General features: G+C 47.4%; 1 protein-coding gene across 12 annotated transcripts in view; it reads right to left on the bottom strand.

Moving 5' to 3' along the window:
* Positions 1 to 27,357, bottom strand: part of ST3GAL4 (ST3 beta-galactoside alpha-2,3-sialyltransferase 4) — a 174,009-nt gene that overhangs the window by 15,298 nt on the left and 131,354 nt on the right. For 10 of the 12 annotated variants that reach the window (XM_048827649.2, XM_048827644.2, XM_048827641.2 and 7 more), the window contains 4 exons: positions 8,154 to 8,232; positions 4,839 to 4,920; positions 3,479 to 3,559; positions 3,169 to 3,266 (listed from right to left, as the gene is read on the bottom strand). In XM_048827649.2, the coding sequence (XP_048683606.2) occupies positions 3,169 to 3,266; positions 3,479 to 3,559; positions 4,839 to 4,920; positions 8,154 to 8,169 (277 nt within the window). In that variant the 5' untranslated portion in view covers positions 8,170 to 8,232. Of the gene's footprint in view, positions 1 to 3,168; positions 3,267 to 3,478; positions 3,560 to 4,838; positions 4,921 to 8,153; positions 8,233 to 23,062; positions 23,200 to 27,357 lie in introns of all 12 variants that reach the window. The other 2 variants (XM_075122158.1, XM_075122155.1) reach the window with 2 other exon arrangements.

Below are 27,357 nucleotides of genomic sequence, written 5' to 3'. Positions count from 1 at the left end.
GGGGTGTTGGGCCATGACTGGGGCCCCTAAGTGCTACAAATAAATAATGACAGCAACGACAGAAGACTCTCGCTCTCTCCAGAGGAGCCTGCATCTGCACCAGCAGATCTCTACCAACTATTAACACACAGCGCTGCCCAGAGCTTCCCCCAGAGGCTATACACCTCCCAGCTGCAGTGGGGTTCACCACACACATCAGCACCCATGGGGCAGGCAGGCAAGGAGGAGCTGGGAGCAACCATGTTCATTGGCAGATGATGGCTGAAGTCTCTCACATCTCCACCGTCGGACCCCTCCCTGCCATCCACACCCCGAAGTGAACTGCTCCTGCCAGGAGTGAGGACTTGGGTAGATGTTCAAGAGAGCTGGCAGGTTCTCAACTGAATGCGCAACTGCAAACTATGCCAGTGCGAAGGAAAGACAGGAAAAATTAAGAGAGACCAATATGGCTCCATCAGGAGCCCTTTGATGACCTGAAAATCAAAAAAGAATCCTACAAAAAGTGGAAACATGGCCAAATTGCTAAGGAGGAGTACAAAAGAACAGCACAGACATGTAGGGACAAAATCAGAAAGGCTAAGGCACAAAATGAGTAACACCTAGCCAGGGACATGAAAGGCAATAAGAAGAGGTTCTTTAAATACATTAGGAGCAAGAGAAAGTCAGTGGCAAGCGTAGGTCCTCTACTTGGCAGGGAAAGAGAGCTAATAACTGACGACATGAAGAAGGCTGAGGTGTTGAATGCCTATTTTGCTTCAGTCTTCACTAAAAAGATTAATGGTGACCAGACACTCAAAACAATTAATATTCACAAGAGGGAAGGAACGCAAGCCAAAATAGGGAAAGAACAGATTAAGGACTATTTTGATAAGTTAGATGTATCCAAGTCAGCAGGGCCTGATGAAATTCATCCTAGGTACTTAAGGAACGAGCTGAAGCAATCTTGGAACCATTAGCAATTATCTTCCAGAATCCATGGAAGATGGGTGAGTCCCAGAAGGCTGGAGAAGGATAAACATAGTTCCTGTTTTTAAAAAGGGGGATCAGGAGAACATGGGGAACCACAGACTGGGCAGACTAACTTCAGTATCTGAAAAATTCGGGAACAAATGATTAAACAATCAATTTGTAAGCACCTAGAGGATAAAAGGATAATAAGGACTAGCCAGCATGGATCGGTCAAGAACAAATCATGCCAAACCAACCTGATATCCTTCTTTGAAAGAGTTTCTGGCCTAATGAATGGGGGTAGCAGTGGATGTGATACATCTTGATTTTAGTAAGGCTTTTGACACAGACCCACATGAGACTTTCATAAGCAAACTAGGGAAATGTGGTCTTGATGAAATTACTATAAGGTGGGTGCACAACTGGTTGAAAGACCGGACTCAGAAAGTTGTTATCAATGGTTCACTGTCCAACTGGGAGGGTGTATCTAGCGGGGTCCCGCAGGGGTCAGTCCTGGGTCTGGTATTTTTTTTAATGACTTGGCTAATGGAGTAGAGAGTATATGCAGATGACACCAAGCTGGGAGGGGTTGCAAGCACTTTGGAGGACAGGTTTAGAATTGAAACGGACTTTGACAAACTGGAGAACTGGTCTGAATTTAACAAGATGAAATTCAGTGCAGACAAGTGCAAAGTACTTCACTTAGGAAGGAAAAATCAAATGCACAACCACAAAAATGGGAAATCAGCGGCTAGGTGGTCGTACTGCTGAAAAGGATCTGGGGGCTACAGTGGATCACAAATTGAATAGGAGTCAACAATGTGATGCAGTTGCAAAAAAGGCTAACGACATTCTGGGGTGTGTTAACAGAAGCGTTGTATGTAAGACACAGAAGGTAACTGTCCCACTCCAGTCGGCACTGGTGAGGCTCGGCTGCAGTACTGTGTCCAAGTCTGGGTGCCACACTAGAAGCGAAGTGGACAAACTGAAGAGAGTCCAGAGGAGAGCAACAAGAATGATTAAAGGTTTAGAAAACCTGACCTAGGAGGAAAAGCTAAAAATCTGGGCATGTTTAGTCTTGAGAAAAGAAGACAGAGGGGACCTGATAACGGAGTTCAGCTATGTTAAGGGATGTTATAAAGAGGACCGTGGTCAAATGTTGTCCTACCGCCAGTGGACATGGAAAAGTAGCAATGGGCTTAATCTGCCGCAAGGGAGATTTAGGTTAGATAACAGGAAAAACTTTCTTTCTAACTCTAAGGCCAGTTAAGCTCCAGGATAGGCATCCAAGGAAGGCATCCAAGGAATCCCCATCATTGAAGGTTTTTAAAGCCAGGTTCGACAAACGCCTGTCAGGGATGGCGTAGCTTTACTTGGCCCTGCCACAACACAGGGGGGCTGGACTTGATGACCTCTCGAGGCCCCTTCTAGACCCATGTTTCTATGACCCTATCTCTCCCTCCTGGAGGGGAGCCAAAAGCCGGGAGGGAGGGGAAGGAGAGGACTGCTGCCATCTCCCAGGAGCAGTTGCTAGGGGATAAAAGAGATCCACATCCGGTGTTGCTTGGGCACAGAGAGGGACACATTGCACACAGGAACCGGAGGCATATACATGACCAAAAGCAGTCACTATTACTTCCACGTTGCCAGACTTTGCGGGGTTATAAATGATGTTAAGGCTCCTACAGATTGGGACAGGCACCTTTTTACTATTTTTAATCGACATAAAATAGACTTTATTCACCTTTTTAAAAAGAGACTTAGTCATCCAGTTAGGGAGCAGAAACAGTATCGTGTGACTGACAACCACTCACGGATCATGGGCAACCAACAAGTTGCTGCAAACCGTTTGTGAACGCCCGACTGGCTGAAAGTTTTTCTCACAACCTGGGCAAGCAATCACCAACACCTTTGTAAGAATTCATCTGTTTGGGGGTAATTTCCTAGACGAAAACAGGGGTCAGCTGACAAGAAGTTATTTGCAACACGCTCACAGAAGGGCCATGCAAACCATAAGCAAGTCCAGGGCAGAGCCAAGAGGCCACGGGAGAGAGCAGATCAAGCCACATTGGTTAGATTGCAAGTAAGAAATAGGAGGCAGCAGAAGAGACAGAAAAAGCAGGTGTGAAGGGGAACACATTTCCTTTATTATGTGCCATGCTGCAATTAGCCAAACCCCAGGGATTGGTGCTGCAGAGCAGAGAAATCAGGTTTGCTTACCGCTTCCTTTAGTCCCATACGGCAGCTCATACGGCGACCGGTTCTTCACCCAAAAGTAATCGTTTAGGTGTAAAAACATGGGATGGTCCCGCGTGTAACTGCAAGGAACACAGAGCGGGATTAGCCAGAGGGACATGCAAACCTGAACTGAACTGGCATCTTCAGCTGACTTCACAGTCTATTCTCCGCCCTTGCCTCACCCCCAGAGCCCGCAGTGCCAATCCTCCCCCAGTTCCCACATGCCACCCATCCTCTGGGAGCAAAGAGCAGCCCTGCAAAGGCCCAGCTCCTGCTCAGGACAGCTACTCACTTTCCTATGAGCAGCGTGGCTTTCTTTTCCATCTCTCCTCGGGGACACGTCATTCCCACATCTTGCACGGGGAAAGAAAAACTGTAAGGCAAGCAGTGGAGATGGTGATTTCCCCAGCCCGGGCTCCGCCCGCATGACGAGCCGTCCTTTCCACGTCCGGCAAGCAGGCGCGAGTCCACGCGAGGGCAGAGCATGTCACTGCCAGACAGTAACCGAGGGCTCGGGTCCCAAGTCAGCTCCAGGCCATGTGCTACTAGCAGACCTTATTGCAGGTCATCCTCGTGACAAGTTGCCAGAGGAGCTATGGCAGAGCCTGAGGGAATCTCCAAGTATACTAAATTAAGAATATGCTTTGTGGGTAATAGCACCCCTCTCTCTACTGACTGCTACATGCTCAAATACTAGGCTCTTAAGCCCACCCTATAGAGAGATAGCAGCATGCAGAGACGTCACTCACGTCTTCAGCTCTAGGCAGAAGCACCAAAGAAAACTGCCTGACATCTTTTTTGACTGCTTATCCTCTATACTTCTTCTTTAACCCTTTGGGTGCGTCGTCGAGTACAGGAAAAGGTGCATTCTCATATCCTGTGAACTAACCCCGTCGTTTAACTCAACCTCCTAACACGCATTTAAAACTACAAACAGCCTTCTCTGGGAGTCTACCTCATGTAAGTTATCAGTCTTAGCTAACATGGTAAGAATGCACCTTTTAGTGAAGACAAGGCTGAGACGAAAAGAAAAGGAGGACTTGTGGCACCTTAGAGACTAACCAATTTATTTGAGCATGAGCTTTCGTGAGCTACAGCTCACTTCATCAGATGCATACCGTGGAAACTGCAGCAGACTTTATATATACACAGAGAATATGAAACAATACCTCCTCCCACCCCACTGTCCTGCTGGTAATAGCTTATCTAAAGTGATCAACAGGTGGGCTCACTCACCATGATCTACAGCCCAGGTTTTTCAGGGTCATCCCAAATTCACCTTGGACAAGCACTGAGCTGTCCCCCAGAAATCATGATAGCTTGGGAAGGGGAACCCCCAATGCATGGTTATGCAATGTCATCACAACAAGACAGCACTTACTGGTGAATTATAATCGTCTTTATCCTGTAGGATGAACTGAGGAGGTGAATCTCACCAGCTGATCCAGACTAGATAGGCCTCCCTTTTATCTGGCTGGAAGCAGGGTCATTTAGCTATCCCCAACTCCAGCTCCACACTGTTCCTGAGATCGAGAGTGTGTCTCTTCCACGCACTGTGTCTTAGTCTCAGAGTGAGGCAGCCTGAAACCATCAGGAAAGGGCAGAAGAGAAAAGCCTCTTGCCCCCACTAAAACTTTTAAAAAGACACTCACAGATGTATGTACCTTTCTTCGCGGGATATAGAGTACCACGCCATCACCAGAAAGAACGCCAGCCCTAAGATCATCTTCCATCCTATGAGAGACAGAGGACACGCTGTAATGCTGGGACCACGGGGCTGGGACCACACAACATGCAACCCTCCCATCAGCTCAATACATGGACCTTGGTTTACATCCTTTTAGCCAGATCTCAATTCACAGGCAAAGCCAATTTGAATTCATTTTTTGAATAAGGTTTCATGGGGCAGCGTGTCAAATGCTTTAGTGGTGTGCAGATCAGTTCTCCTCCTTCCCCTGGTGTCTATGGTATAATGCCAGTTCCAAAGTAAACCGCTGGAAATTACAGGGCCAGATTCACGCCAGTCCTAACTAACCCTTCCCAAAAATTAAAATGTGAAGAAAATGCAGACATATTCCAATGGAAGAGGAGATGCAATTTCTGGATCAAATTCTCTTCTTCGCTGACTTCAGTGGAGTTTTGCCCATTTACACTAGCAGGGAATTTGGCCCTCTGGCAGTGATTTCTCATTAACCCTGCTTTCTCCAGAGCAGCAGCTGTTCCATTTTTTTTGCTGTGCCTGTATGGAGAATGCAACTAACTCTTTCTTTCATTTCATAGATTTTTTTGGGCCAGAAGGGACCATTATGATCCTTCTCCTGCACAACACAGGCCTGAAATTTCTCTCCCTCATTATTGCAACAAGCTCAGTTCTAGTCGTTGAGCTGGAGCAGGATTTCAGAAAAAGACATCCAATCTTCGTTTAAAGACTTCAGGATTATGGCAAACCCACCACAACCCTAGATAAGTTGCTCCCATGGTTAATTGCTTTCCACTTAAAAGTTTGCATCTAATTTCGAGCCTGAATTTATCTTGTTTCAGCTCACAGCCCACAACAGGTCTTGTTATGTCTGCTAGATTAAAGAGCTCTCTATTAGCAGAATTTTTCTCCCCACAATGGGGAATTGCCTGAGGTGATGCTACTGGGATTTGAACTTTTGGTTCCAATGGGTCTGGCCAATCAGCCCACCCAGGAGTGGTGGGTGAAATTTTGTGCCTTGCGTTGTGCAGGAGGTCAGACTAGATGATCATAATGGTCCCTTCTGACCTAAATATCTATGAATCTATGAAACTCAGCACCTCCCTCCTTCTGCTGGCACCATTAAACATCTAAGGAGCCTGCCCTTCTGCAGGGAGAAGTTGCCATTGTAGGATGTGCAACTCCTGCAGCACGTTACAGAGGGTGGCCCATGCTGAGCTCTCTCCCTCTCTCTCATATAGAGATTTTACCTTTAGTTTCCTTTTGTTCTGACTTTTCTCAAACTAGAATAAAAGTCATTCAGGCTCAAAGTGCCTGTTTGCAGGGTGTGTGGAAAAGTAACATTTATAATCATAGAATATCAGGATTGGAAGGGACCTCAGGAGGTATCTAGTCCAACCCCCTGCTCAAAGCAGGACCAATCCCCAATTTTTGCCCCAGATCCCTAAATGGCCCCCTCAAGGATTGAACTCACAACCCTGGGTTTAGCAGGCCAATGCTCAAACCACTGAGCTATCCTCCCCCCACAACGCATATTCGATCACTTGGGGAAAAATAAAGTTTGACAAGTCCGTATTTCAGTGCAAGGTGCAGCAATAGACCAACGTATCTGCTCCATCAGTGACTGGTGGGAGACTGAAGGTCCAATTCTGCAATTTAGGAGACTGAACTCCTCCATGATTTGAGGTCAACCTGTAGCCAGAATACAGGTCAAAGACACGGAACTGTCATTAAGAGCATCAGAGCTTACATTGGAGAAACTTGTTATGCTTCATCAGGCTACTGAGATAACTTCAATGTAAATTACTCTGACGGGGTGTCTGGTTGCCAGACCAGAGACCAGACTTGGGTTGGTGCAACAGGAGAAGAAAAGGAAGCCACATGCACAGAAAGCAGCTAAAGGGGAACAACAGCATGGAGCCCAGAGTTTGCAGTGACACATGATGTGAAAAGAAACGTCTGCTCAAGCAGCAGCCAGCACGAGAAACACACTAGAGAAGTGTGTGTCACACAAGAAGATGACAGAGAGGAAGCTGTGCTCATTGGTATAACGATGAAGCGCGGACGCCATTAGCACCCATCAGCAGGGAGGCCCAGAAATGGCACACCTGACCAGGTAAGGCTGGCGACAGGAGCACACAGCTGGGTTATGAAAGATAAAGCAGCTGGTGAAGTGTGGCTATCTGAGTCACGAGTCCCACCCACTGAATAAGCTCAGCCAAAGAAATATGCATCTGAGAGAAATTTATCGTTTCTGTGGAACAGACACTTCCTGCTCAGAGGCTCATGCTCACACGCTGTGAAACAGAGCAATCTGCCAAGCCCCTTAGCTGGCCCAGACTCTTATATCCGGGTGCAGCTAGTGATATGTTCACCTCAGGCTGGGCTGTTTAATCTAGCTTTATTGGTTTTTACAACCAAACTAGACCTGATCTGCCTGCCCTACTCAGCCCTTGCGTTCGCTCATCCAGAGTCATCTAACCAATCACAAACTGATCCCGGCCGACACACCCTGCCCCAGCCTGTCATAACCCCTTCCCTGGCTCAGTGTACCCTGCCTGCCACTGGCCAGCCACAAGAGTCTCCTCACGTCTCTGCCCACTAACCTAGTAGCAGCTGGTGTCCACGTAAGATGGGAGGATTTACAGCATTCCCCCCGCCCCCCATCACCCACCTACTACCTGTTTATATTTGCCCATCACTATAACATGTAGCTACCAAGTACAGGGAGTAGAAGCTCCAGCAGGGACCTCTGGGAATTACATCCTAGTCCAGTCTCATATGGGCTGTAGATTCACAGGGGGGTGCTTTTTTTATTTCCCCTTCTCCAACCCCCTGGTTGAGCCTGGTTCAACCACACGCTAGGCTCCAGCCAATCCAGGAGCCAGGAGCCGGTCTGGTGACTCTCAGGGCAGGTATATAAACTACTCTGGAGACACGCCCAGCTCACTTCATAGCTTGGAACCCTCCCCTGCCTGACAGTGGGGACAGACCACAGGCCTCAGCCTGCTCCAGCCCTCTCTGGGTCCAGCCTGGCTCCCAGCCCTACTCCTGCCTTGTGCCGATCCTGCTCTTGACTCCTGATTCTGGCTCTGACTGTTGGGCCCAGCCATCCTTGCCTTGGTTTCTGACACCCACCTTGTCCCTTCCCCAGTTTGGGGGGTTGCCATAGTGCTACCAGTCAGTATTAAATACCATTCTGTATATGAATCATCCATGACCCTGCAAACCCGTCTCAGGGAAAGAACGCAAAGCGACAAGGACTTACGGGACTTGTTGATCATTTTTATCAGCAGGTGAGGCGCCACCCGGTGGCTATTGCTCTCATCGCGGCCACTGCTGGTCACCTAGAGTGGGAAGAGGAAGACGCTTTGAGTCGTACCTGCCAGGCAGAACATCTGGTCACCCTGCACACATCCCTCCCCCTCCATGCTATGTGGCACTGAAAGTCCTGCCTACAGGTATTCAGTGCCACGGAAGCACTTGCATTAGTGTGGCCTGTGTCATAGTGATGATAGCAGTTAAGATTTTATGTTAGCAATCACACACACACACACACACAGAGGCAGGCAGATGCTGATCATATATATCATCTGGTCACACACTCAGGGATTCAAAAGTGCCTCTGTGAATTAGGAGCGTAAGTCACGGTTGAAAATGAGACTTTGGAAGATTTCTATGCAGAGAGATTACAGATGGGTGTTTAAATTATACATGCCCTTCAGCACGAAAAAAATCAAAACCGTTGAAATTTCTCTTTGAAAAAATGTGTTTTGTTCCATATGAACAAAATGTATTAATGTTACAGAAACAGGACTTCAGATGTCCTACAGATGAGCTTAGGGGTAGTTCACAAATGTTATATGCCATGAAATGCTGTAGGTCAACTGTTAAGCACTTACTAAAAAAAACCCACCTAACTATACATATGCGCTTCTAATCCATATTCACATAACATTATATTGATGCAGCTGCATATTATTCCACAGGGTATTGTAGATAGAGGCTAACAACTGTACTTCACTTCCCATGGAATCCCTGATGCACAGTACAGCTAAACATAGATTATTTATGAGGTTCTGAGTTAAAACATGAAGAGTTAGAAGCTCAAGGCTGCACAGAGAAAGTTTTCCCCATTGAAGAGTTCTCTCCATGTTGTTATCAAAATAAATTAGATGGGAATACTTTCCCTCGTCCTAACTTTGCAGCATGGGGGTAAGCCACCTTCATTTTCAATTCACATTTTTAAAAAATAATTCCACACACACACACAAAGTGAGAGACAGCGACCACCCAGACTGACAGACTCTGGGTCTGCACCACGCACCAGATGGGCTTTGCAGCTCCTGAACCAAGCAGACAGCTGCAGAGCTGATGCATCACCAAGGAGCCAAGCAGATCAGACCGAACAGGCAGGCATTAAAGCAGCACACATCACGTCGGATTCCACGTACTCGGAAAGAACCAGATTCCTTTGATCCAGCCATCCACTTGGAAAGAGGCTTGGCTGGTGCTGTGTGTTTTCTAAAGACTTGTGCACTCACTCTGAGTTCTTCGGAAAGCCGCCCTGCGACGCATCGGGTGACTGCACCAGGGTGGAAGAGCTCAGTGGAAAAGGTTTGAAACCACCTTCCTAATGATCTCTTTGTGGTTAATTAAGGAAATATAATGAGCAGGCCTTCCCCACCCATGTACAGCATGTTTACTTTTTTCAGAGCAGGTGTCTACAAGCCGAGTGATTTTCAACAGCTCAGTCGCTTGATTTATTACTTGGGTTCCTGAATGATTCCATAATTAAGTCATGTTTCCTTGAAATCTTTAGGCTGCCGTGGATCTCCGCAGAGGCAGACACCCCTCTGGAGAAGCAGGGAAGGGTGCCAGCAAACCAGGCCAGGACATTCTTCCAAAATGACCTTGGCTCCATGCATCCGTCTTGCTGATCCTTAGTCACTGGCAGGACAAAGCTGAGCGTTCTCACATCCCTGAGCAGTCTAAAACTCTTCCAGGGCAGTGGGAGCCAGTGGTTAAGCTCTCCCCACTCCCTGACCACTCTAAGGTCAATGTTTACTTTGCCACACAATCCTCATTTCACCCCCCTTCCCACCTGCACTCAGCAGTCACCATCTTGGCCAGCAAAAGCCAAACAAAACTAATCTAAAGCCACCTTTATTCGGGGGGGGGAGGCACCGCTTGTTACGAGCAATTCCCATCCTAAGTTGCTGGGGATATGCCACGAATCATTACAGGACGGAACAAATTAATTTCATAACCATGCGGCTCCTCAGAGCCTCAACACGCCCTGGAATTTATTCCCTCGCTAAGTGAATGTAAGTGCTGGGGAACAGGTGCCAAAAGGACAGGCTTAGAGAGGCTTTGTTCTTCTCTTTACCCCTGCACTGCCCCGTCAACGTGCCTTATCTTGGATCTAGAACCACCACATGCAGGGGAAGAGGATACTTCACTTGCCAGGACCCAATCAGCTGGGGTGCTGTGACCATTGCCTGTCACCAATATGGCCTCATTGTTTCCTTGTTCTCCCCTGTCTGGCTGTAGCCAGCCATTCTCTCCTGCCTTGTACTTACATCATAATCTTTCTGGGTCTGGGCCTGGCTCTTTGCCCTGTGTTCAAGAATCGCAGCGTTTTAAGAGCTGAAGTGATCACTCGATCATCTAGTCTGACCTCCTATATATCACAGGCCACCATCAGCCAGCACCCACGCACTAAACCCAACAGGTGAAATGACACCCCAGTATGGCTAACCTCAGGAGACTAAGCTATTGTGTGCAGAGAAGAGACGGGACCGAGGTGCACCAATGCCCGAGGCCCCATCAGTGGCAGAGAGGGGTAACTCACAGTCCCTTCCAGCCTCGGCCCATCTGCAACAGCCACCTCTTATGAGCAATCTCTTGAGCCTTCTGCTATCTGACCACCAGCAGGGCTGCCCAGGCCATCGATAAGACACCCGAGAAGTAACAAAGGACCAAGGGTGACCTTACCAACTGCAGGGGATTGAGTGTGCAGGACTCACCTACTCCATCCTAGCAGATAATAATACCTGCTTAATGCTCCAGAGAACAGCCCCAGAAAGTCTCTGCTGATAAATATGCCCTGGAATAAGATTTCCTCTTCACACCCACCTTGGACAGGAGTTTAACTCCAGCAATTGTCTCCGTCCGACTCTTCCCCACTCCTTACCTACATGGATTCCAAGGCCAAAAAGGACCATTATAGCCATCTAAGTCTGATAAAAGGCCACGCTGCTCCACAGCAGCGCTAGGATTGGAACCCACGCCCTCCAGTATCAAAGGCTACAGCCTTACCCCTTTGCCACCATTTCACCTACACCTGCGCTGCAAGGCCATTTTGCAGGTCAACAGGGTGCATGCCTACCTTCTGTCCTGCCCAGGCGGAGAAGATTCGACTCTTCTCATAGCCCATACACGCCATTCTACAGATCAACTGGAGGGGGCATTGCTGAGCAATGTGATACTTCACCAAGGAGCTGCCCAAAACCAGGGATTTCTGGTTCCTGGGACATGTCAATATTTTGATTGTTTTCGTTCCACACTTTGAATGTAAACTGGTTTTTTTTTTTCAAAATTTCCCATGAACCACAAATCTTAAAAAAAAAAAAAAAAAAAAAAGGTTTTGGAAATACCGACCCCAAACAAGACCTGCTCCCCAGAACCAGGGCAGCTGCTGACTGACAGTCTTGTCAGTTTCACTAGGGCTGTAAACCTGACAAGAAAATTTCAGTCAGCAGCTGTTGGGGCTCCTGGGGTCTGCAACTCTAGGGCAGGGAGTCTGAAAGTCCTCATTGTCCGCAGGTTCCCTGCTGCAGATCTGGGAGTCAATCCTGATTAGAGCTGGGGCTTTCAGGAACCCAGATCCACAGCAGTGAGCCTGGAAACCCTGGCATGGCAGGACTGCCTTGCAGCTCTGGACTCTAGGAAGGTCTGGGGTCCCCAGCCTGGCACTGTCCACAAGGCTAGGCTGCCCTGGAGCTGTGGACCCAGGAAGTGCTGGTTCCCCAGCAGCCCGCTATGCAAGCTGGCAGCAAAGGATAGAATCTTGCTTGGCAGGCAGGTTTCTGATAGACCAAAACCATTTTCACAGGCCATTTGGGGATCAACACATGGGCATTTGCCAACAAAGATGTTCAGAGTGGAAGTTCAGAGCTGAGCCCTCTGGCTGACATTACAGCTAGGCCACCACGGACAGTGGGCGTCTGCCTTTTACCCCATGTATTGTGTCACTGCAAATGCAAAACAATGCAGGAAGTGCGTTTCTGGAGGGGCAGGGTTCACTGCCAGTGAGTTTAATCTCAGCTGATTATACTCACCGGGCATTCAGCTGTGTGCCTCTGGACCCCACCCAAAAGGGTGTGCTCTAATTACCCACAACATCACTGCCCATCTGTCTCATTGCCCAGTGAAGCCACACAGCTGAAGGGAGTCTTTGCAGCTGGGTTGGATGCACCCTGAGCACCAGGGTGGATCATCCACCTAAAACGCTCACCAGGTGAGGAGATCTTAATATAGAACATTGGCACTTTTCTGCCACATTTCTTTGCTGGGAACTCACAGTGCTAACCAAACCCTAATTCTGCCTCAGCCCATCCTCAACAGTAGGTCAGCAAGAGTGTCCCCATTTTACAGTCAGGGAAAGTGAGGTATAGAAGTCAAATACCTAGCCCCAAGTCAGTGGGAGATCTAGAGACAGAACCTGGATCCTTGCCTTCCAGCTCCATTCTTTGGTCACTAGACCAGAGTCTTCCTCTGTAATCCCAACCACCCACACGCTGCACCTACTAATCTACAGCCATGGCAAAAAATGCTTCAAAATGAAGAATGGCATCAAAAAAGATGGAGGAACGCGTGAGGTTTGTTTTGTAAGTCGTTGTGCTACACAATAACCAATGATCGCTGAACCTCACCACCTAGGACACTGGGTTCAACCGAACCTCTACACATTCAGCTGCTTTGCACGACATTCCTGCTTCCCACACCCACCTGGGATGGAAGGTTCTCAAGAGCAAGGTTCAGCTTGCAAAATATCCCCTCCTCTTGCAGAGGCTGGAGACGTCACCAGGCACAAACCTTTCCATGGGATTCCCCCATCCTAAGAAAACTGAGTTCATGAAGCTGTCTCAAACGTCCCCTTTCCCACTCCCAAAAAGACCCAGAAGAGTTGGGTTCTTATTGTCCCAGCCTGGTTTGTTCCCAGCCCAATGCTTCCTCCACTGGATGGGATAAGAGCAGCTCCCGAGAGACAAGAACATAAAGATAGCATCCAGCTCTGTTGCACTGTAGCAGGTTGGAGATCCATGCACTCTGGGGCCGTCCTAACCAGACCTCACACACCAGTAAATAGGACTGAAACCTGGGCTATAGCTCTGAATGTCCAGCATGGCCGTTCAGTGGTCTACGTGAAATGAGTTTGCTGGGTCTCAGTCTTGTCCACATTTCCCACACGCACAATTGGCAGCAGCCGGCCATCTCTACAGATAGGTCGAGGGCTGGCTGTATCGGGGGTCTGACACCTAGGGCTGGTCCCTAGAGCAGCACAGAAGCATCCTGGAGGGGCAGTTAGCACCTTTGCAGTGTCTGCACAGCAGCTGTGCTGTGGGTAAACAGAACACTTTGGTCTCCTGGGTGGTCCATCTGGCCCCTTCACCAGCTCTCATCTCATTGGAAACCCTTCACGAAGTAAGAAAAAGAGTAACCAAGAGAAAATCAGCACTCGAGTTGGACCCACACCACACATAGACTTGTGGTGTACACAAATACCTGTGTCTATAGGTGACAATACCGGGGCTGCCATGGGTGAAAATCATAAGCAATTCCACGGACATCACCGCAGTGACACTGGTCGAAACAAGAGCAAAACCAGGCCAATTTATTGAAGAAGGCACACTCGTAACTTCATTGTTTTGTCGAGTTTCCCCAGCTGTAGGATTAGCATACTACCTGCCTGCCAGGGGGAGGAAGCAATTCATAGCTTGCGGGCTCGACAGCGATTTGAAGGTGAGAAGCGCTACAGAGTAGCAATGTCAAGAATTATTGTGGTTAGCAACACGCCTGTGAAGGATTCCTGTGTTCTTTCCGGGCCCCCAACCTCTGCCTTTGTTTAGTCATGTCATATAAATGTGATTGGCTCTTTAAAAGCAAACCCACAGTCATGAATCAAGGAAACGTTTAATAAGAGAGAACGTTGATAGCCCATCAAATACAGAATAAACACAACTGAACTGTAAGGCGAACGAACAACAGAACCGGAGCCCTGGATGAAAGGAATCTGAAGAACACACACAGAGCATGCAATAAGGAGCGACAATTAGTCACTTGGTTGTACCGCTGCAGGTGGGTGAGGCAATGGCTTTGGTTGGGCCATGCAGTGGGGTGGCTGCCCCGCTCCTGCAGAAAAGGAGTAAAAGCAGCCCGGGCCTAGGCAAAGGCAGCAGGTCCTGCCCCCTTGCCAGTGATGAGTGGCCATTACACTGCAGTCTGCCCCAGTGAGCGGGGGCTAGAGGACGACTGGCAGGAGCCACTGAGGCAAGGTGGGTTTAGAGGGTTGGGGGTTCCCCTGGGAGGGGAGACCCAGAGCATGGGGGTACTGCTGGGGCAGAACCCTGAGGTAAAGGGGCACCGGGGTCCAGGAGGGACATGGGCGCCAGCGGCAGGCGAGACACCTGTCTGCAGAGGGCGCTCCGGGCGGGAAAGAGCTAATTCCCGAGACGACCAGCAGGAGGCGCCGCACTGGTGAAGCATCTCCTCGCTACAGACCAACTTCAGCCGGTAAGCTTCCGTTTGACCTGAAGAAGAGCTCTGTGGAGCTGCAAAACGCATCTCTGCCAACAGAACTTGGGCCAATAAAAGAGATCACTTCACCTACTAGAATCATGCAAACATAGGACTGGAAGGGGCCTCTTGGATCATCAAGTCCAGTCCCCTGCTATCCCAGGCTACCCCATCAAATAATTCCCTTCATAAACATAGCATGCTTCACCTTAAATCCAGTCCGGTTTGTTGCCCCCACTGCTCCTAGTGGGAAGCTGTGCCAGAGCCTCTCTCCTCTGACTGTTAGAAACCTGCCTCTAATTTCCGGCATAAATTTACTCATGGCCACTTTAGCCCCATTTGTTCTTGTGCCAACATTGTCCTTTAGCTTCAGTAGCTCTTCCGCCTCCCTGGCGCGTACCCCCAATGCATTTATGGAGAACAATCAGATCCCCTCTGAGCCTCTGCTTTGCTAGGCTAAACAAGCCCAACTCTTAGGCTCTCCATTCCCCTGACCAACTTAGTAGCCCTCCTCTGAGCCTGTTCTAGTTTGCATTCGTCTTTCTTGAACATGGGTGACCAGAACTGTAGCCAGTATTCCAGATGAGGTCTCACCAGTGTCTCTTACAATGGCATTAATACATCCCCATTTCTACTGGAAATACCTCACCAGATGCATCCTCGGACCACATTTGCCTTTGTCATGGCCACATTGCATTGGTAGCTCATTGCCACCTTGTCATGGCCTAATACATCAGAGTGGGCTCTGGACAGTGAATCTGGAGACCTGAATTCTATTCCCGGCTCACTGGGGGACCTTAGGGAAGTCACATCCCCCATCTGTAAAATGGAGATGGTATTCTGACTTGCTTCTGTAAAGTGCTTTGACATCCATGGGTGAGAAGAGCAAAGTATTCATAACAAACAAGGAGGAGGGGCACAAGTAGACTAGGAGTCGGTAGAGCAACATACTGCATCTCAGTACCCATCCCTGCAGGATCCAAGCTCTTCCAAGATAACTAATGGCTACATCTCGAGGTCCCAAGTGGACTTTAAGTCTTCTGCTCTTCTCCCTGTCCTGTGGAAGGAGAGGGCTAGGATTGGGGTATACACGTTTGGAGGGTGTCCCTACCCTCTGTTTGCCAGAAGCTGGGATTGGGTGACAGGGCATGGATCGCTGGATGATTACCTGTTTTGTTCATTCCCTTTGGGGCACCTACCATTGGCCACTGTCAGAGGACAGGATACTGGGCTTGATGGACCTTTGGTCTGACCCAGTATGGTCATTCTTATGAAGGAGTGGGGGGTCTGTCCTTCTCTTAGTGGGACAGCTTTGCAGAGCATCTCAATACAGCCAGCATCAGGGTTAGTCTGAACTCCACTGGAAGCTAGTTTCACAGCCAGACCCTTTTGATTGAGAGACATTTGGTCCCATCAATTGGGCAATCAAATGGCTTTGAGTCAGTCTGTGATCTCTGTTCACGGAGGACGCTGGATGCAGTACATGTAACAGCTGTCCGCCCTCCTCCCCCAGCTTGCTACACCCACAAACTGATCCACATGGGCAGTCCCCTGCCCCTGTACTTTGCCCCAATGACTTTACTGGGACTATACAGGTATCAGGGTCTGCACATGAGGATTAGAGTGCAGGATCAGGACCTTCCGCTGTGAACTCTTCGGGGCAGGCGATGTCTCCTAACGCCGATACTGCATGCATGCAGACACACACAGTGCCTAGCACACTGGGGTCCTGTGTAAAGCTGGGTGAAAATGGTTTTCCCGTCCCTTAGTCAAGAGTTCAATTTTTTTTTCCCCCCCTCTCAAACTGGGACAAAGTCAAAACCTCAATTATTTGGGAACCAAAAACCCAAACAAAATTTTGGTTTGTGTCCAATGAAATACTTCATTTCAAAATGTTGTGTTTTGGTGTTGCCATTTTTGTGTGTGTGTGTCTGATTCACTGAAACTTCTGAATGAGACAGAGTTTCAGATCAGAAAACCAGAATTTTTCATTTCAAAAATATCAAAGATACATTTCAATAATTTCAAAATTTTTTCAAGTTGGGAGATTCATATCCAGCCATTTGGAGAACAGCTTCGGTTTTGATGCACTAGGATCTTTTGACAGAAAATGATTAGTTGAAACAGAATTTCTATGGAATTGAAATTCCACGCTTGAATAATAAGAGTATAGCAATCAGAATATACTACCAAACACCTAACCGGGATGGTGACCAAGGTTATGAAATGCTCAGGGACACCAGAGGGGCTACAGAAACAGAAAACTCAGTGATAATAGGGGTTTTCAACTATTAGCATATTTATTGGGAACATGTCACCTCAGGACAGGATGCAAAAATAAAATTTCCACACACCACTAATGACTGCTTCTTGGAGCAGCTAGTCCTGGATCCCACAAGGGCAGAGGCAATTCTTGATTTAGTCCTAAATGGAGCAGAAGTTCTGGTCCAAGAGGTGAATATAGCTGAACTGCTCAGTAATAGCGACCACAATGTAATTAAGTTTAACATCCTTGTAAGAGGAACAATACCAAAGAACCACCGTAGCATTTAACTTCAAGAAGAACTATGCAAATATGAGGAAGCTAGTTAAATGGAAATTAAACGGAACGCTCACAAGAGTGTAATACCTGCAAGCTCCATGGAAACTATTTAAAAACACCATAATAGAGGCTCACATTAAATGTATATCCCAAATTTAAAAAAAACAGTGATAGGATCAACAAAATGTCACCATTGCTAAACAATAGAGTAAAAGAGGCAGTTAGAGGCAAAAAGGAATCTTTTTAAAAATTGGAAGTCAAATCCTACTGAGGAAAATGGAAAGGAGCATAAACTCCGGCAAGTTAAAACTGTAAAAGTATAATGAGGCAGGCCAAAAAAGAATTTGCAGTGCAACTAGACACAAAAGACACAAAAACTAACAGCAAAAAAAAAGTACATCAGAAGCAGAAAACCTGCCAAATATTCAGTGGGGCCACTGGATGATCGGGGTACAAAAGGAGCACTCAAGGAAGACAAGGCTGTGGCTGAGAAATTAAATGAATTCTTTGCGTTGGTCTTCACTGCAGAGGCTGAGAGGGATTCCAACGCCTAAACCATTCTTGTTAGGTGACAAATCTGAGGAACTGTCCCAGATTGAGGTGTCAGTAGAGGAGGTTTTGGAACAAACTGATAAATTAAACAGTAATACATCACCAGGACCTAGTGGTATTCACCCAAGAGTTCTGAAGGTCCCACACCAAAAGCTCTTAAGCAAAGCGGGCAGTCATGAAAGTTGCAATACTTCAACAAAAAAACTTCAAAAACAGACTCCATCGAGAGACTGCTGAATTGGAATTAATTTGCAAACTGGACACCATGAAATGAGGCTTGAATAAAGACTGGGAGCGGATGACTCATTACACAAAGTAAAACTACTTCCCCATGCTTATTTTCCCCCTTACTATTACTCACACCTTCTTGTCAACTGTTGGAAATGGGCCATCCTGATTATCACTATAAAAGTTTTTTTTCCTCCTGCTGGTAATAGCTCACCTTACCTGATCATTCTCATTATAGTGGGTATGGCAAAACCCATTGTTTCATGTTCTCTGTGCATACATATATATATATATATATATATCTTCCTACTGTACTTTCCACTGCATGCATCCTCTGAAGTGAGTTTTAGCCCACGAAAGCTTATGCTCAAATAAATTTGTTAGTCTCTAAGGTGCCACAAAAAGAAAAGGAGTACTTGTGGCACCTTAGAGACTATTTACCTTCAGTCCTTTTGGTGCCACAAGTACTCCTCATTATTTTTTCTCATGGATCAGTAACTGGTTAAAAGTTAAGAAACAAAGGGTAAGAATAAATGGTCAGTTTTCACAGTGGAAAAAGCAGTAAATAGCAGGGTCACCCAAGGATCTGTACTGGGATCTGTGCTGTTCAACATATTCATAAATGATCCAGAAAAGGAGGTAAACAGTGAGTTGGCAAATTTGCAGATGATATAAAATTACTCAAGATGGTTAAGTCCAAAGCTGACTGTGAAGAGTTACAAAGGCATCTCACATAGCTGGGTGTCTGGGTAACAAAATGGCAGATGAAATTCAATTTGATAAATGAAAGTAATGCACATTGGAAAACATAATCCCACTATGCATACAAAATAAGGAGGGTCTAAATGAACTGTTACCACTCCAGAAGGAGATCTTGGAGTCATCCTGGATAGTTCTCTGAAAAGATCTGCCCAACATGAAGCATCAGTCAAAAAAGTGAACAGAATGTTAGGAACCATTAGAAAAGGAATAGATACTTACTGCCATATTATCATAATGTCATTATATAAATCAGTGGTAAGCCCACACCTTGAATACTGTGTGCCGTTCTGGTGGCCCATTTCAAAAAAGATAGATTAGAAATGGAAAAGGTGCAGAGAAGGGCACCAAAAATGATTGGGGGTATGGAACGGCTTCCATATGAGGAGAGCTTAATAAGACTGGGACTGTTCAGCTTACAAAAGAGATGACTAAAGAGGATATGACAGAAGTCTAGAAAATCATGACTGGTGAGGAGAAATGAATAGGGAAGTATTGATTACCCTTCTCATAACCCAAGAACCAGGAGTCACCCAATGAAATTAATAGGTAGAAGGCTTAAAACAAACATAAGGACCCACAACACACAGTCGACCTGTGGAATTTGTTGCCAGGGGATGATGTGAAGGCCATAAAAATAACTGGGTTCAGAAAAGAATTAGGCAGATAGATCCATCAATGGCTATTAGCCAAGACGGTGAGAGATGCAGCCCCATGCTCTGGGTGGCCCTAAACCTCTGATTGCTTGAAGCTGGGAATGGGTGGCACAGGGGATGGATCACTTGATGACTGCCCTGTTCTGTTCATTCCCTCTGATGCACCTGGCACCAGTCACTGTTGGAAGACAAGATGCTGGGATAGATGAACGGGTCTGACCCAGTGTGGCCGTTCTAACGTTCTTACGAAAATTTCCCAACAAGATCCAGCACTGCTTCCTGATGGGGGGGGGCCTCCAGCACCACCCTGGTACAAACACCACAACAACACTGCCCCTTCTTTAAGAACCCTGGGGATTCACTGTGACAGAACCTGGCCTCTCTCTTACACTTCCCACCCTGCTGCTTTTCTTCCTGATTTTGACGCCACTCCTCCTCGAGGAAAGGGGGAGATCCAGCCTGTCCACGGTTTGAAACAAAAGAGGTTTTGTATGGTATAAAACCTTGGTTACCAGCCCTGACTGCTCTCCTTGCCATAAAGCAGTTTAACGTGTTTGTAACAGGCATGCAGAGCCACAGATAATCCTGTTAGCGCAAATCACCCGGTTAGATATATTAATATTTCAAGAAATAAATAAGCCAAAAAAACCCAGAGCATCTATTCAGTGACTTCCCCTCCCCGAACACACCCTCTAATCCCCAATTAAGATGGCCAGCTAGCACTTATGTTGGATAGCATCTTCCATGGGAAGGATTCTACAAAGCAGGGCCTGGATTGTGCCCCAGAAAAGGATGCAGAAGGCCAACAAAAGCCCGCTAAGTGGGACTTAATTGATGCACAGGCCTGGAGCTGATCCTCTACATGGGGGACCAGTTCCAGAGGAGACTCCGCCCAGTTACGCATGGGAGACAGGTAAACTGGGCCCACGTACAAGTACGCGCATGAGCGCCTACAGCTGTTTATTTGGATTTGTTTGAAGAGCGCCTTGAGTAATCCGATGTAGGATAACAGTAACCCAGTGTGCATGGGCAAACAATCGCTTGTTTGCCACACGCTAAAATCCTGTGGGTGCAACTCTCGGTCACTTCTGAAGGGGAAAAAAAACCCCAAAAGTCAATCCTCAAAACAAAAAAGTCATCAAGCGACTGGGCAGCAAGGGTAATCGAATCAATGCAGAAGAGCACAGCTCAGGCTTCACATGGCCTGGTGGACTCTGGAAACTAGCCCATGTGCATATCCAAAGATCACCGGGAGGTCAATGATGATTCTTTTCTGTATTGTGGTAGCACCTACCCTATTCATGGACCAGCACCCCAGGGTGCTAGGTGCTGTACAAACACAGAGCAAAAAGGTAGTCCCCGCCCCAAAGAGCTGTCAATCTAAAATCACATCGTACTGTCAGGGCACTTTTCTTTATTGTCTTCTTGGGCATCTCTGAATTAAAAGTGTCTCTTATTTTCCCAGTCTGTAAGAAGTCTGCCTAGGCATATGAACAACCCCCGCTACTACTTCTGTCAGAAATATGCCCATTACATTCCTCAATACAACTGACCCCAACAAAAGCCTTGGTGCCATGCACTCAGTCTGGCAACCCACCAGACCAACAGCATGCAACCAGCGGGTTAAACCTACAGGCCCAGATCTGCAGTTGGCATCGTTCGACGTAGCTCTGTTGGTGGCTCAGACTCCTGCATCAGTGGGGCTAAGTTCAAAACTGGATGCCTTTCTGAAGATCTGCCCTGGTGACCACAATTGAGTAGAGGATCACCATGGTGATCTGGCCTTAAAACCTATGACAATGTATAACCATTTCCCTTCTTGTGGCACAGAAGCCATGAGCTCTGCAGCTGCATTGATTCAACCTGTCCTCCTGCATCCCACACTGCAGTGCCTCAGATTGGGAAGGTACCCCATAGCTCCTGCAACCCACCCACAGTGTTGGGAACGATGAGACAGATGCTTCCAGAGTCCCTGCATGTACTGGCCCAGTCACAGGTGCAAATCACAGTGGGCGTTGTTGCCCCAACACAGCTGTGGCAGGAAGAGCTGGCAGCGTGAAACTGAGCTCAGCCATCACATGACCAGGCAATGTAACAAGCCATGCCTTGCAGCAGTCTCCTGACTGAACACAGAGGTCATAAGAACTTAAGAACAGCCCAACTGGGTCAGACCAAAGGTCCATCTAGCCCCGTATCCTGTCTTCCCACAGTGGCCAATGCCAGGTGCCCCAGAGGGAATGAACAGAACAGGTAATCATCCAGCGATCCATCCCCTGTCACCCATTCCTAGCTTCTGGCAAACAGAGGTTAGGGACACCATTCCTGCCCATCCTAGCTAATAGCCATTGATGGACCTATGCTCCATGAATTTATCTAGTTCTTTTTTGAACCCTGTTATAGTCTTGGCCTTCACAAAATCCTCTGGCAAGGAGTTCCACTGGTTGACTGTGTGTTATGTGAAGAAATACTTCCTTTTGTTTGTTTTAAACATGCTGCCTATTAATTTAATTGGGTGACCCCTAGTTCTTGTGTTATGAGAAGGAGTAAATAACACTTCCTTCTTTACTTTCTCCTCACCAGTCATGATTTTATAGACCTCTATCATATCCCCCCTTAGTCGACTCTTTTCCAAGCTGAAAAGTCCCAGTCTTATTAATCTCTCCTCATAGAGCAGCTGTTCCATCCCCCTAATCATTTTTGTTGCCCTTTTCAGTACCTTTTGCAATTCCAGTACATCTTTTTTGAGAAGGGGTGACCACATCTGCCCTCAGTATTCGAGGTGTGGGTGTACCACAGATTTATATTGAGGCAATAGGATATTTTCTGTCTTATTATCGATCCTTTTCTTAATGATGCCCAACATTCTGTTCACTTTTTTGACTGCCGCTGCACACTGAGTGGATGTTTCCAGGGAACTATCCACAATGACTCCAAGATCTTTTTCTTGAGTGGTAACAGCTAATTCAGACCCCATCATTTTATATGTATAGTTGGGATTATGTTTTCCACTGTGCATTACTTAGCATTTATCAACACTGAATTTCATCTGCCATTTTGTTGCCCACTCACCCAGTTTTATGAGACCCCTTTGTAGCTCTTCGCAGTCTGCTTTGGACTTAACTATCTTCAGCAATTTTGTATCATCTGCAAATTTTGCCACCTCACTGTTTATCCCTTTTTCCAGATCATTTATGAATACGTTGAATAGGACTGGCCCAGTACAGACTCCTGGGGGACACCACTATTTACCTCTCTCCATTCTGAAAACTGACCATTTATTCCTGCCCTTTGTTTCCTATCTTTTAACCAGTTACCAATCCCTGAGAGGACCTTCCCTCTTATCCCATGACTGCTTACTTTGCTTAAGAGCCTTTGGTGAGGGACCTTTTCAAAGGCTTTCTGAAAATCTAAATACACTATATCCACTGGATCCCTCTTGTCCACATGCTTGTTGACCCCCCTCAAAGAATTCTAGTAGATTGGTGAGGCGTGATTTCCCTTTACAAAAACCATGTTGACTCTTTCCCAACAAATTATGTTCATCTATGTGTCTGACAAGTCTGTTCTTTACTATAGGTCCCTGCAGGACTGTTTTCTTTCAGATGCACCGGCGGCTGAGCTGTTAAGGGCTTCACTGACCTGCCAACAAGCGTGACTTTGACAAAGCAAAGCAAATTTCACCTGAGCAAGGTAGCACAACAGTCACCAGGCAGCTGAAGGCAAAGCTAGTCAGCACAGGTTCAGGGAGGGTGGCGCTCGGAGCAGGCATCCGAAGTCTGGAAGTGCAAAGGAGGAAGAGGAGAATTGTTTCAGGTGGGATAAAGGGGTAGAATTAGGACCCTGGAGCAGAGTAAACGGTGAAATCCCCCTCTTTGCAGACGAGCACAAGGACTAGCTAGGCGTCACAAGGCCTCTTGCACTTGTAAGAATTTCATCCAATGTCTAAACAAAAGTACTTTGGTAAAAAGGAAGAGAGTTATGTTTGAGAATGTGTCCAGCTAGCACCCAGAACATGGTATGACACCAATAAAATTCGACAGCTTCAAGGAAAAAAACCCCACCTAACATTAAAATGCCTGGAATTAAACAGAAGAGAGCCAGCCAATTCCTACTGCAAGGGAATCCTTCTGGATTTATGGCTCACTAGGACAATCTGAAACCCACTCACCCCCACCCTTTGGTCCTATGACTACAGGGGTGTGAACAGGCCACTTCATCTTGATGGTCCCTTTATCTGTGACACTCGGGAACCTTTCCCAGCCCTGAAGAAGAGCTCTGTGTAAGCTCAAAAGCTTCTCTCTCTCACCAACAGAAATTGGTCTCATAAAAGCTATTACCTCACCTGCCTTGTGTCTCTAATGTCCTGGGACTCTCATCACTCATTTCCAACCCCATCCAACCTTAACTCTGCTCCCTGAAACTCGCAAAAATACAGCAAATTAGTGATTTCAAAAGGAAAAAATTAAAACTTGGGAAGGAGGGGAAAAATCAGTCTAGCTTGAAAATAAAAACAAAAACAAAAAGACCTGTTTGCCAAATCCTCATCAAACTTCTTTGTTTGACCAGTTCTATTTGTAGACCCCATACTGTTAGGAGCTCATGGAGAGTCTCCTCAGTGAGACAGTCCTCTGCTTTGTGGAGAGGGAAAGGGGATCTGAGCCCCTGCAGTGCTGAGTGGGCAGGGCATGTGGCGCAGTGGTACCTACGACGTGCCAGCCTGTCTGCGGAGACGTTTACCATGGCTGATTTTCACAGTAAAATAAGGAAGCATTTAAATGTCTAGTTATGGCTACACAGAAAGGGCAGAGCCTGTGCATCACAAGGTCAGCATAAGGACACAACATACCTAAGGGACTTTTCAGTCCCACCGTTTCCTTCCTGTAAGTTCCCACCAAGCCAGGAAGCAAAGTTGTCAGAGGAATGCTGAGTTTGTTGACTAAGCGACACCCTGAAGAGAGCTGTTAGGGGCAGGTATGCAAAAAGCAAATATATTTTACTGCCAGCATCACCCTGGCTCTGTGCTGTGGTCTCCTGCAATGGGGAGGGGAAGGGCCACCAGACGAAGCAGGCACTAGTCAGCAATGGGAGCGCAAGCACAGGGTCCAGCTTCTAATTCATGCCCTCACACAGGAAGGGAGCATATAGACATGTCAGCTACCACCTCTTGCACCTTCTCTAACACCCAGGTGATTCTGGGCAGCCCACAGCACTAGGATTCCTATCTCCCATGGATCCTTCCACGACACCCTCCCATTCTGTAGTGATCTCACAAGGGGCCCATGTACGGCATTTAACTTTTAGGCTCCTGCAGTTATTAGCTGCCTCCTCTTAGCCACTTGGGGTTTAGCCAGCAGCAGTCCATTCCACAGTCCCCATTTTAAAGGGCATGTCGAAGGCCAAGAGTCAGCCAATCAATGGGAGCTTTTCCATTGATGTCAATGAGTTATGGATCAGGCCCACTCTAAAGACTCCCATCTCCTTCAGTGCCGGCACCATGCTGGGCTTGACCCTGCAAGGTGCGGAGTGCCTCTCGTGGGACTCTGGCCATCCTCCGGGGTGGAGCCCTAGGTACAGAGGGAAACAGAGTTCTGGGAAATGCAATGCTATGGCCACGACGTGACAGTGTGCTGTATCTTTTCATCCTCTGTTTGCACCACTCTCATTTAAAATACTCTTTCCCAGCTGATTAAAAAAAAAAAAGTGTTTGCTTTTATTAGCATTAAAAATCAAAGCCCCACCTCAGCCTGCAGAACAACCAGACGGGTAATGAGCTTTAAACTCACATTTTAAGTCTCTCGCACACGCAGAGGGAACAATCAGCTTGGTGCTGTTCCTTACCGTCCAAAACCACGCCGGTTTCATCCCGGCAGAAGGTCATGCACTGAGATACTAACACCCATCCCCAGGGTAGTGCTCTATTCCTGTGGTGCGTATGACGTATCCCTTTCCCCATCCGGGGCCAGGTTCACCCCCTTTTAACAGGAGTCAGGGCGATGTGGGAGACCTCAGCTGAAATCGCTGCTCTTCCTCAGGCGGAGAGGGGAATTGAATCAGGGTCTCCCACATCCCAGGTGAGTGCTCTAACCACTTGGCTAAAAGTCCTGAGCCACCACTGGCCCTTCTGTGAATCTAGCTTTTTAAACGTGCCCGGAAACACAGGATTTCTGATCAAACAATATATGAGTTTGGGCTCAAAGAAAACATTTTCAATTCACTAGAAAACTTCAGAATGTTGGGATTGGGTTCAGGTTGAATTGAACTGTTTTGCTGATTCTTCAGAATGGCCACTGAAGCTATAAATTAGTTATTCATCCAGCTCTGGTCACAATTATTAAGCATTCTGCTCTCAGAACTTGAGCTGACAGCTCTACTGGTCACAGAACGGATTTGGATAAGAAATAATGGGAAGCATTAGGCAGAGTAGAATCCAGTTTACACTCCCATAGCAGTGTCAGCTCCTGAAGAGCTTCAGTGGGTTAAGGAAGAGCAGATGGAAAGGGATCAGAGACTAAGGGTATGTCTACATTACGAAATTAGGTCGACTTTATAGAAGTCGGTTTTGTAGAAAGCGGTTTTATACAGTTGATTGTGTGTGTCCCCACACAAGTGCTCTAAGTGCATGTAGTCGGCGGAGTGCATCCACAGTACCGAGGCAACCGTCGACTTCTGGAGCGTTGCACTGTGGGTGGCTATCCCACAGTTCCCGCAGTCTCCACTGCCCATCTGAATTCTGGGTAGAAATCCCAGTGCCTGATGGGGCTAAAACATTGTTGCGGGCGGTTCTGGGTACATATCGTCAGGCCCCCGTTCCCTCCCTCCTTCCCTCCGTGAAAGCAAGGGCAGACAATCGTTTCGTGCCTTTTTTCTTGAGTTACCCGTGCAGACACCATACCACAGCAAGCATGGAGCCCACTCAGCAAACTGTCACCGTATGTCTCCTGGATGCTGGCAGACGCGGTACTGCATTGCTACACAGCAGCAGTTAATTGCCTTGTGGCAGCAGACGGTGCAGTATGACTGGTAGCAGTCATCAACGTAGTCCTGGGTGCTCTTTTAATCGGGCACCTGGGCAAACATGGGAGTGACTCAGCCTGGTCATTTCCCTTTTAAGTTTCACCTTAGTTGTCATACTGCACCGTCTTCTGCCGAGCACCCAGGAGATGATGACAGCTAGCGGTCGTACTGCACAGTCTGCTGCCAACAAGATGTATAAAGATAGATGAAGTGGCTCAAAACAAGAAATAGACCAGATTTGTTTTGTATTCATTTTCTCTTCCTTCCCTCTGTGAAATCAACGGCCTGCCAAACCCAGTTTTGAGTTCTATCCTTGAGGTTTTGAGTTCTATCCTTGAGGGGGCCATTCAGTTTCTCGCAAAGCCACCCCCTTTGTTGATTTTAATTCCCTGTAAGCCAACCCTGTAAGCCATGTCGTCAGTCGCCCCTCCCTCCGTCAGGGCAACAGCAGACAATCGTTCCGCGCCTTTTTTCTGTGCGGACACCATACCAAGGCAAGCATGGAGGCCGCTCAGCTCACTTTGGCAATTAGGAGCACATTAAACACCACGCGCATTATCCAGCAGTATATGCAGCACCGGAACCTGGCAAAGCGATACCGGGCGAGTAGGCGACGTCAGCGCGGTAACGTGAGCGATGAGGACATGGACACAGACTTATCTCAAAGCACGGGCCCTGGCAATGTGGGCATCATGGTGCTAATGGGGCAGGTTCATGCTGTGGAACGCCGATTCTGGGCTCGGGAAACAAGCACAGACTGGTGGGACCGCATAGTGTTGCAGGTCTGGGACGATTCCCAGTGGCTGCAAAACTTTCGCATGTGTAAGGGCACTTTCATGGAACTTTGTGACTTGCTTTCCCCTGCCCTGAGGCGCAAGAATACCGAGATGAGAGCAGCCCTCACAGTTGAGAAGCGAGTG

The sequence above is a fragment of the Caretta caretta genome, chromosome 22, assembly GCF_965140235.1.
Source record: "Caretta caretta isolate rCarCar2 chromosome 22, rCarCar1.hap1, whole genome shotgun sequence".
In the NCBI taxonomy this organism is placed as follows: Eukaryota; Metazoa; Chordata; order Testudines; family Cheloniidae; genus Caretta; species Caretta caretta.
This window is presented reverse-complemented; position numbering and strand designations above follow the sequence as displayed.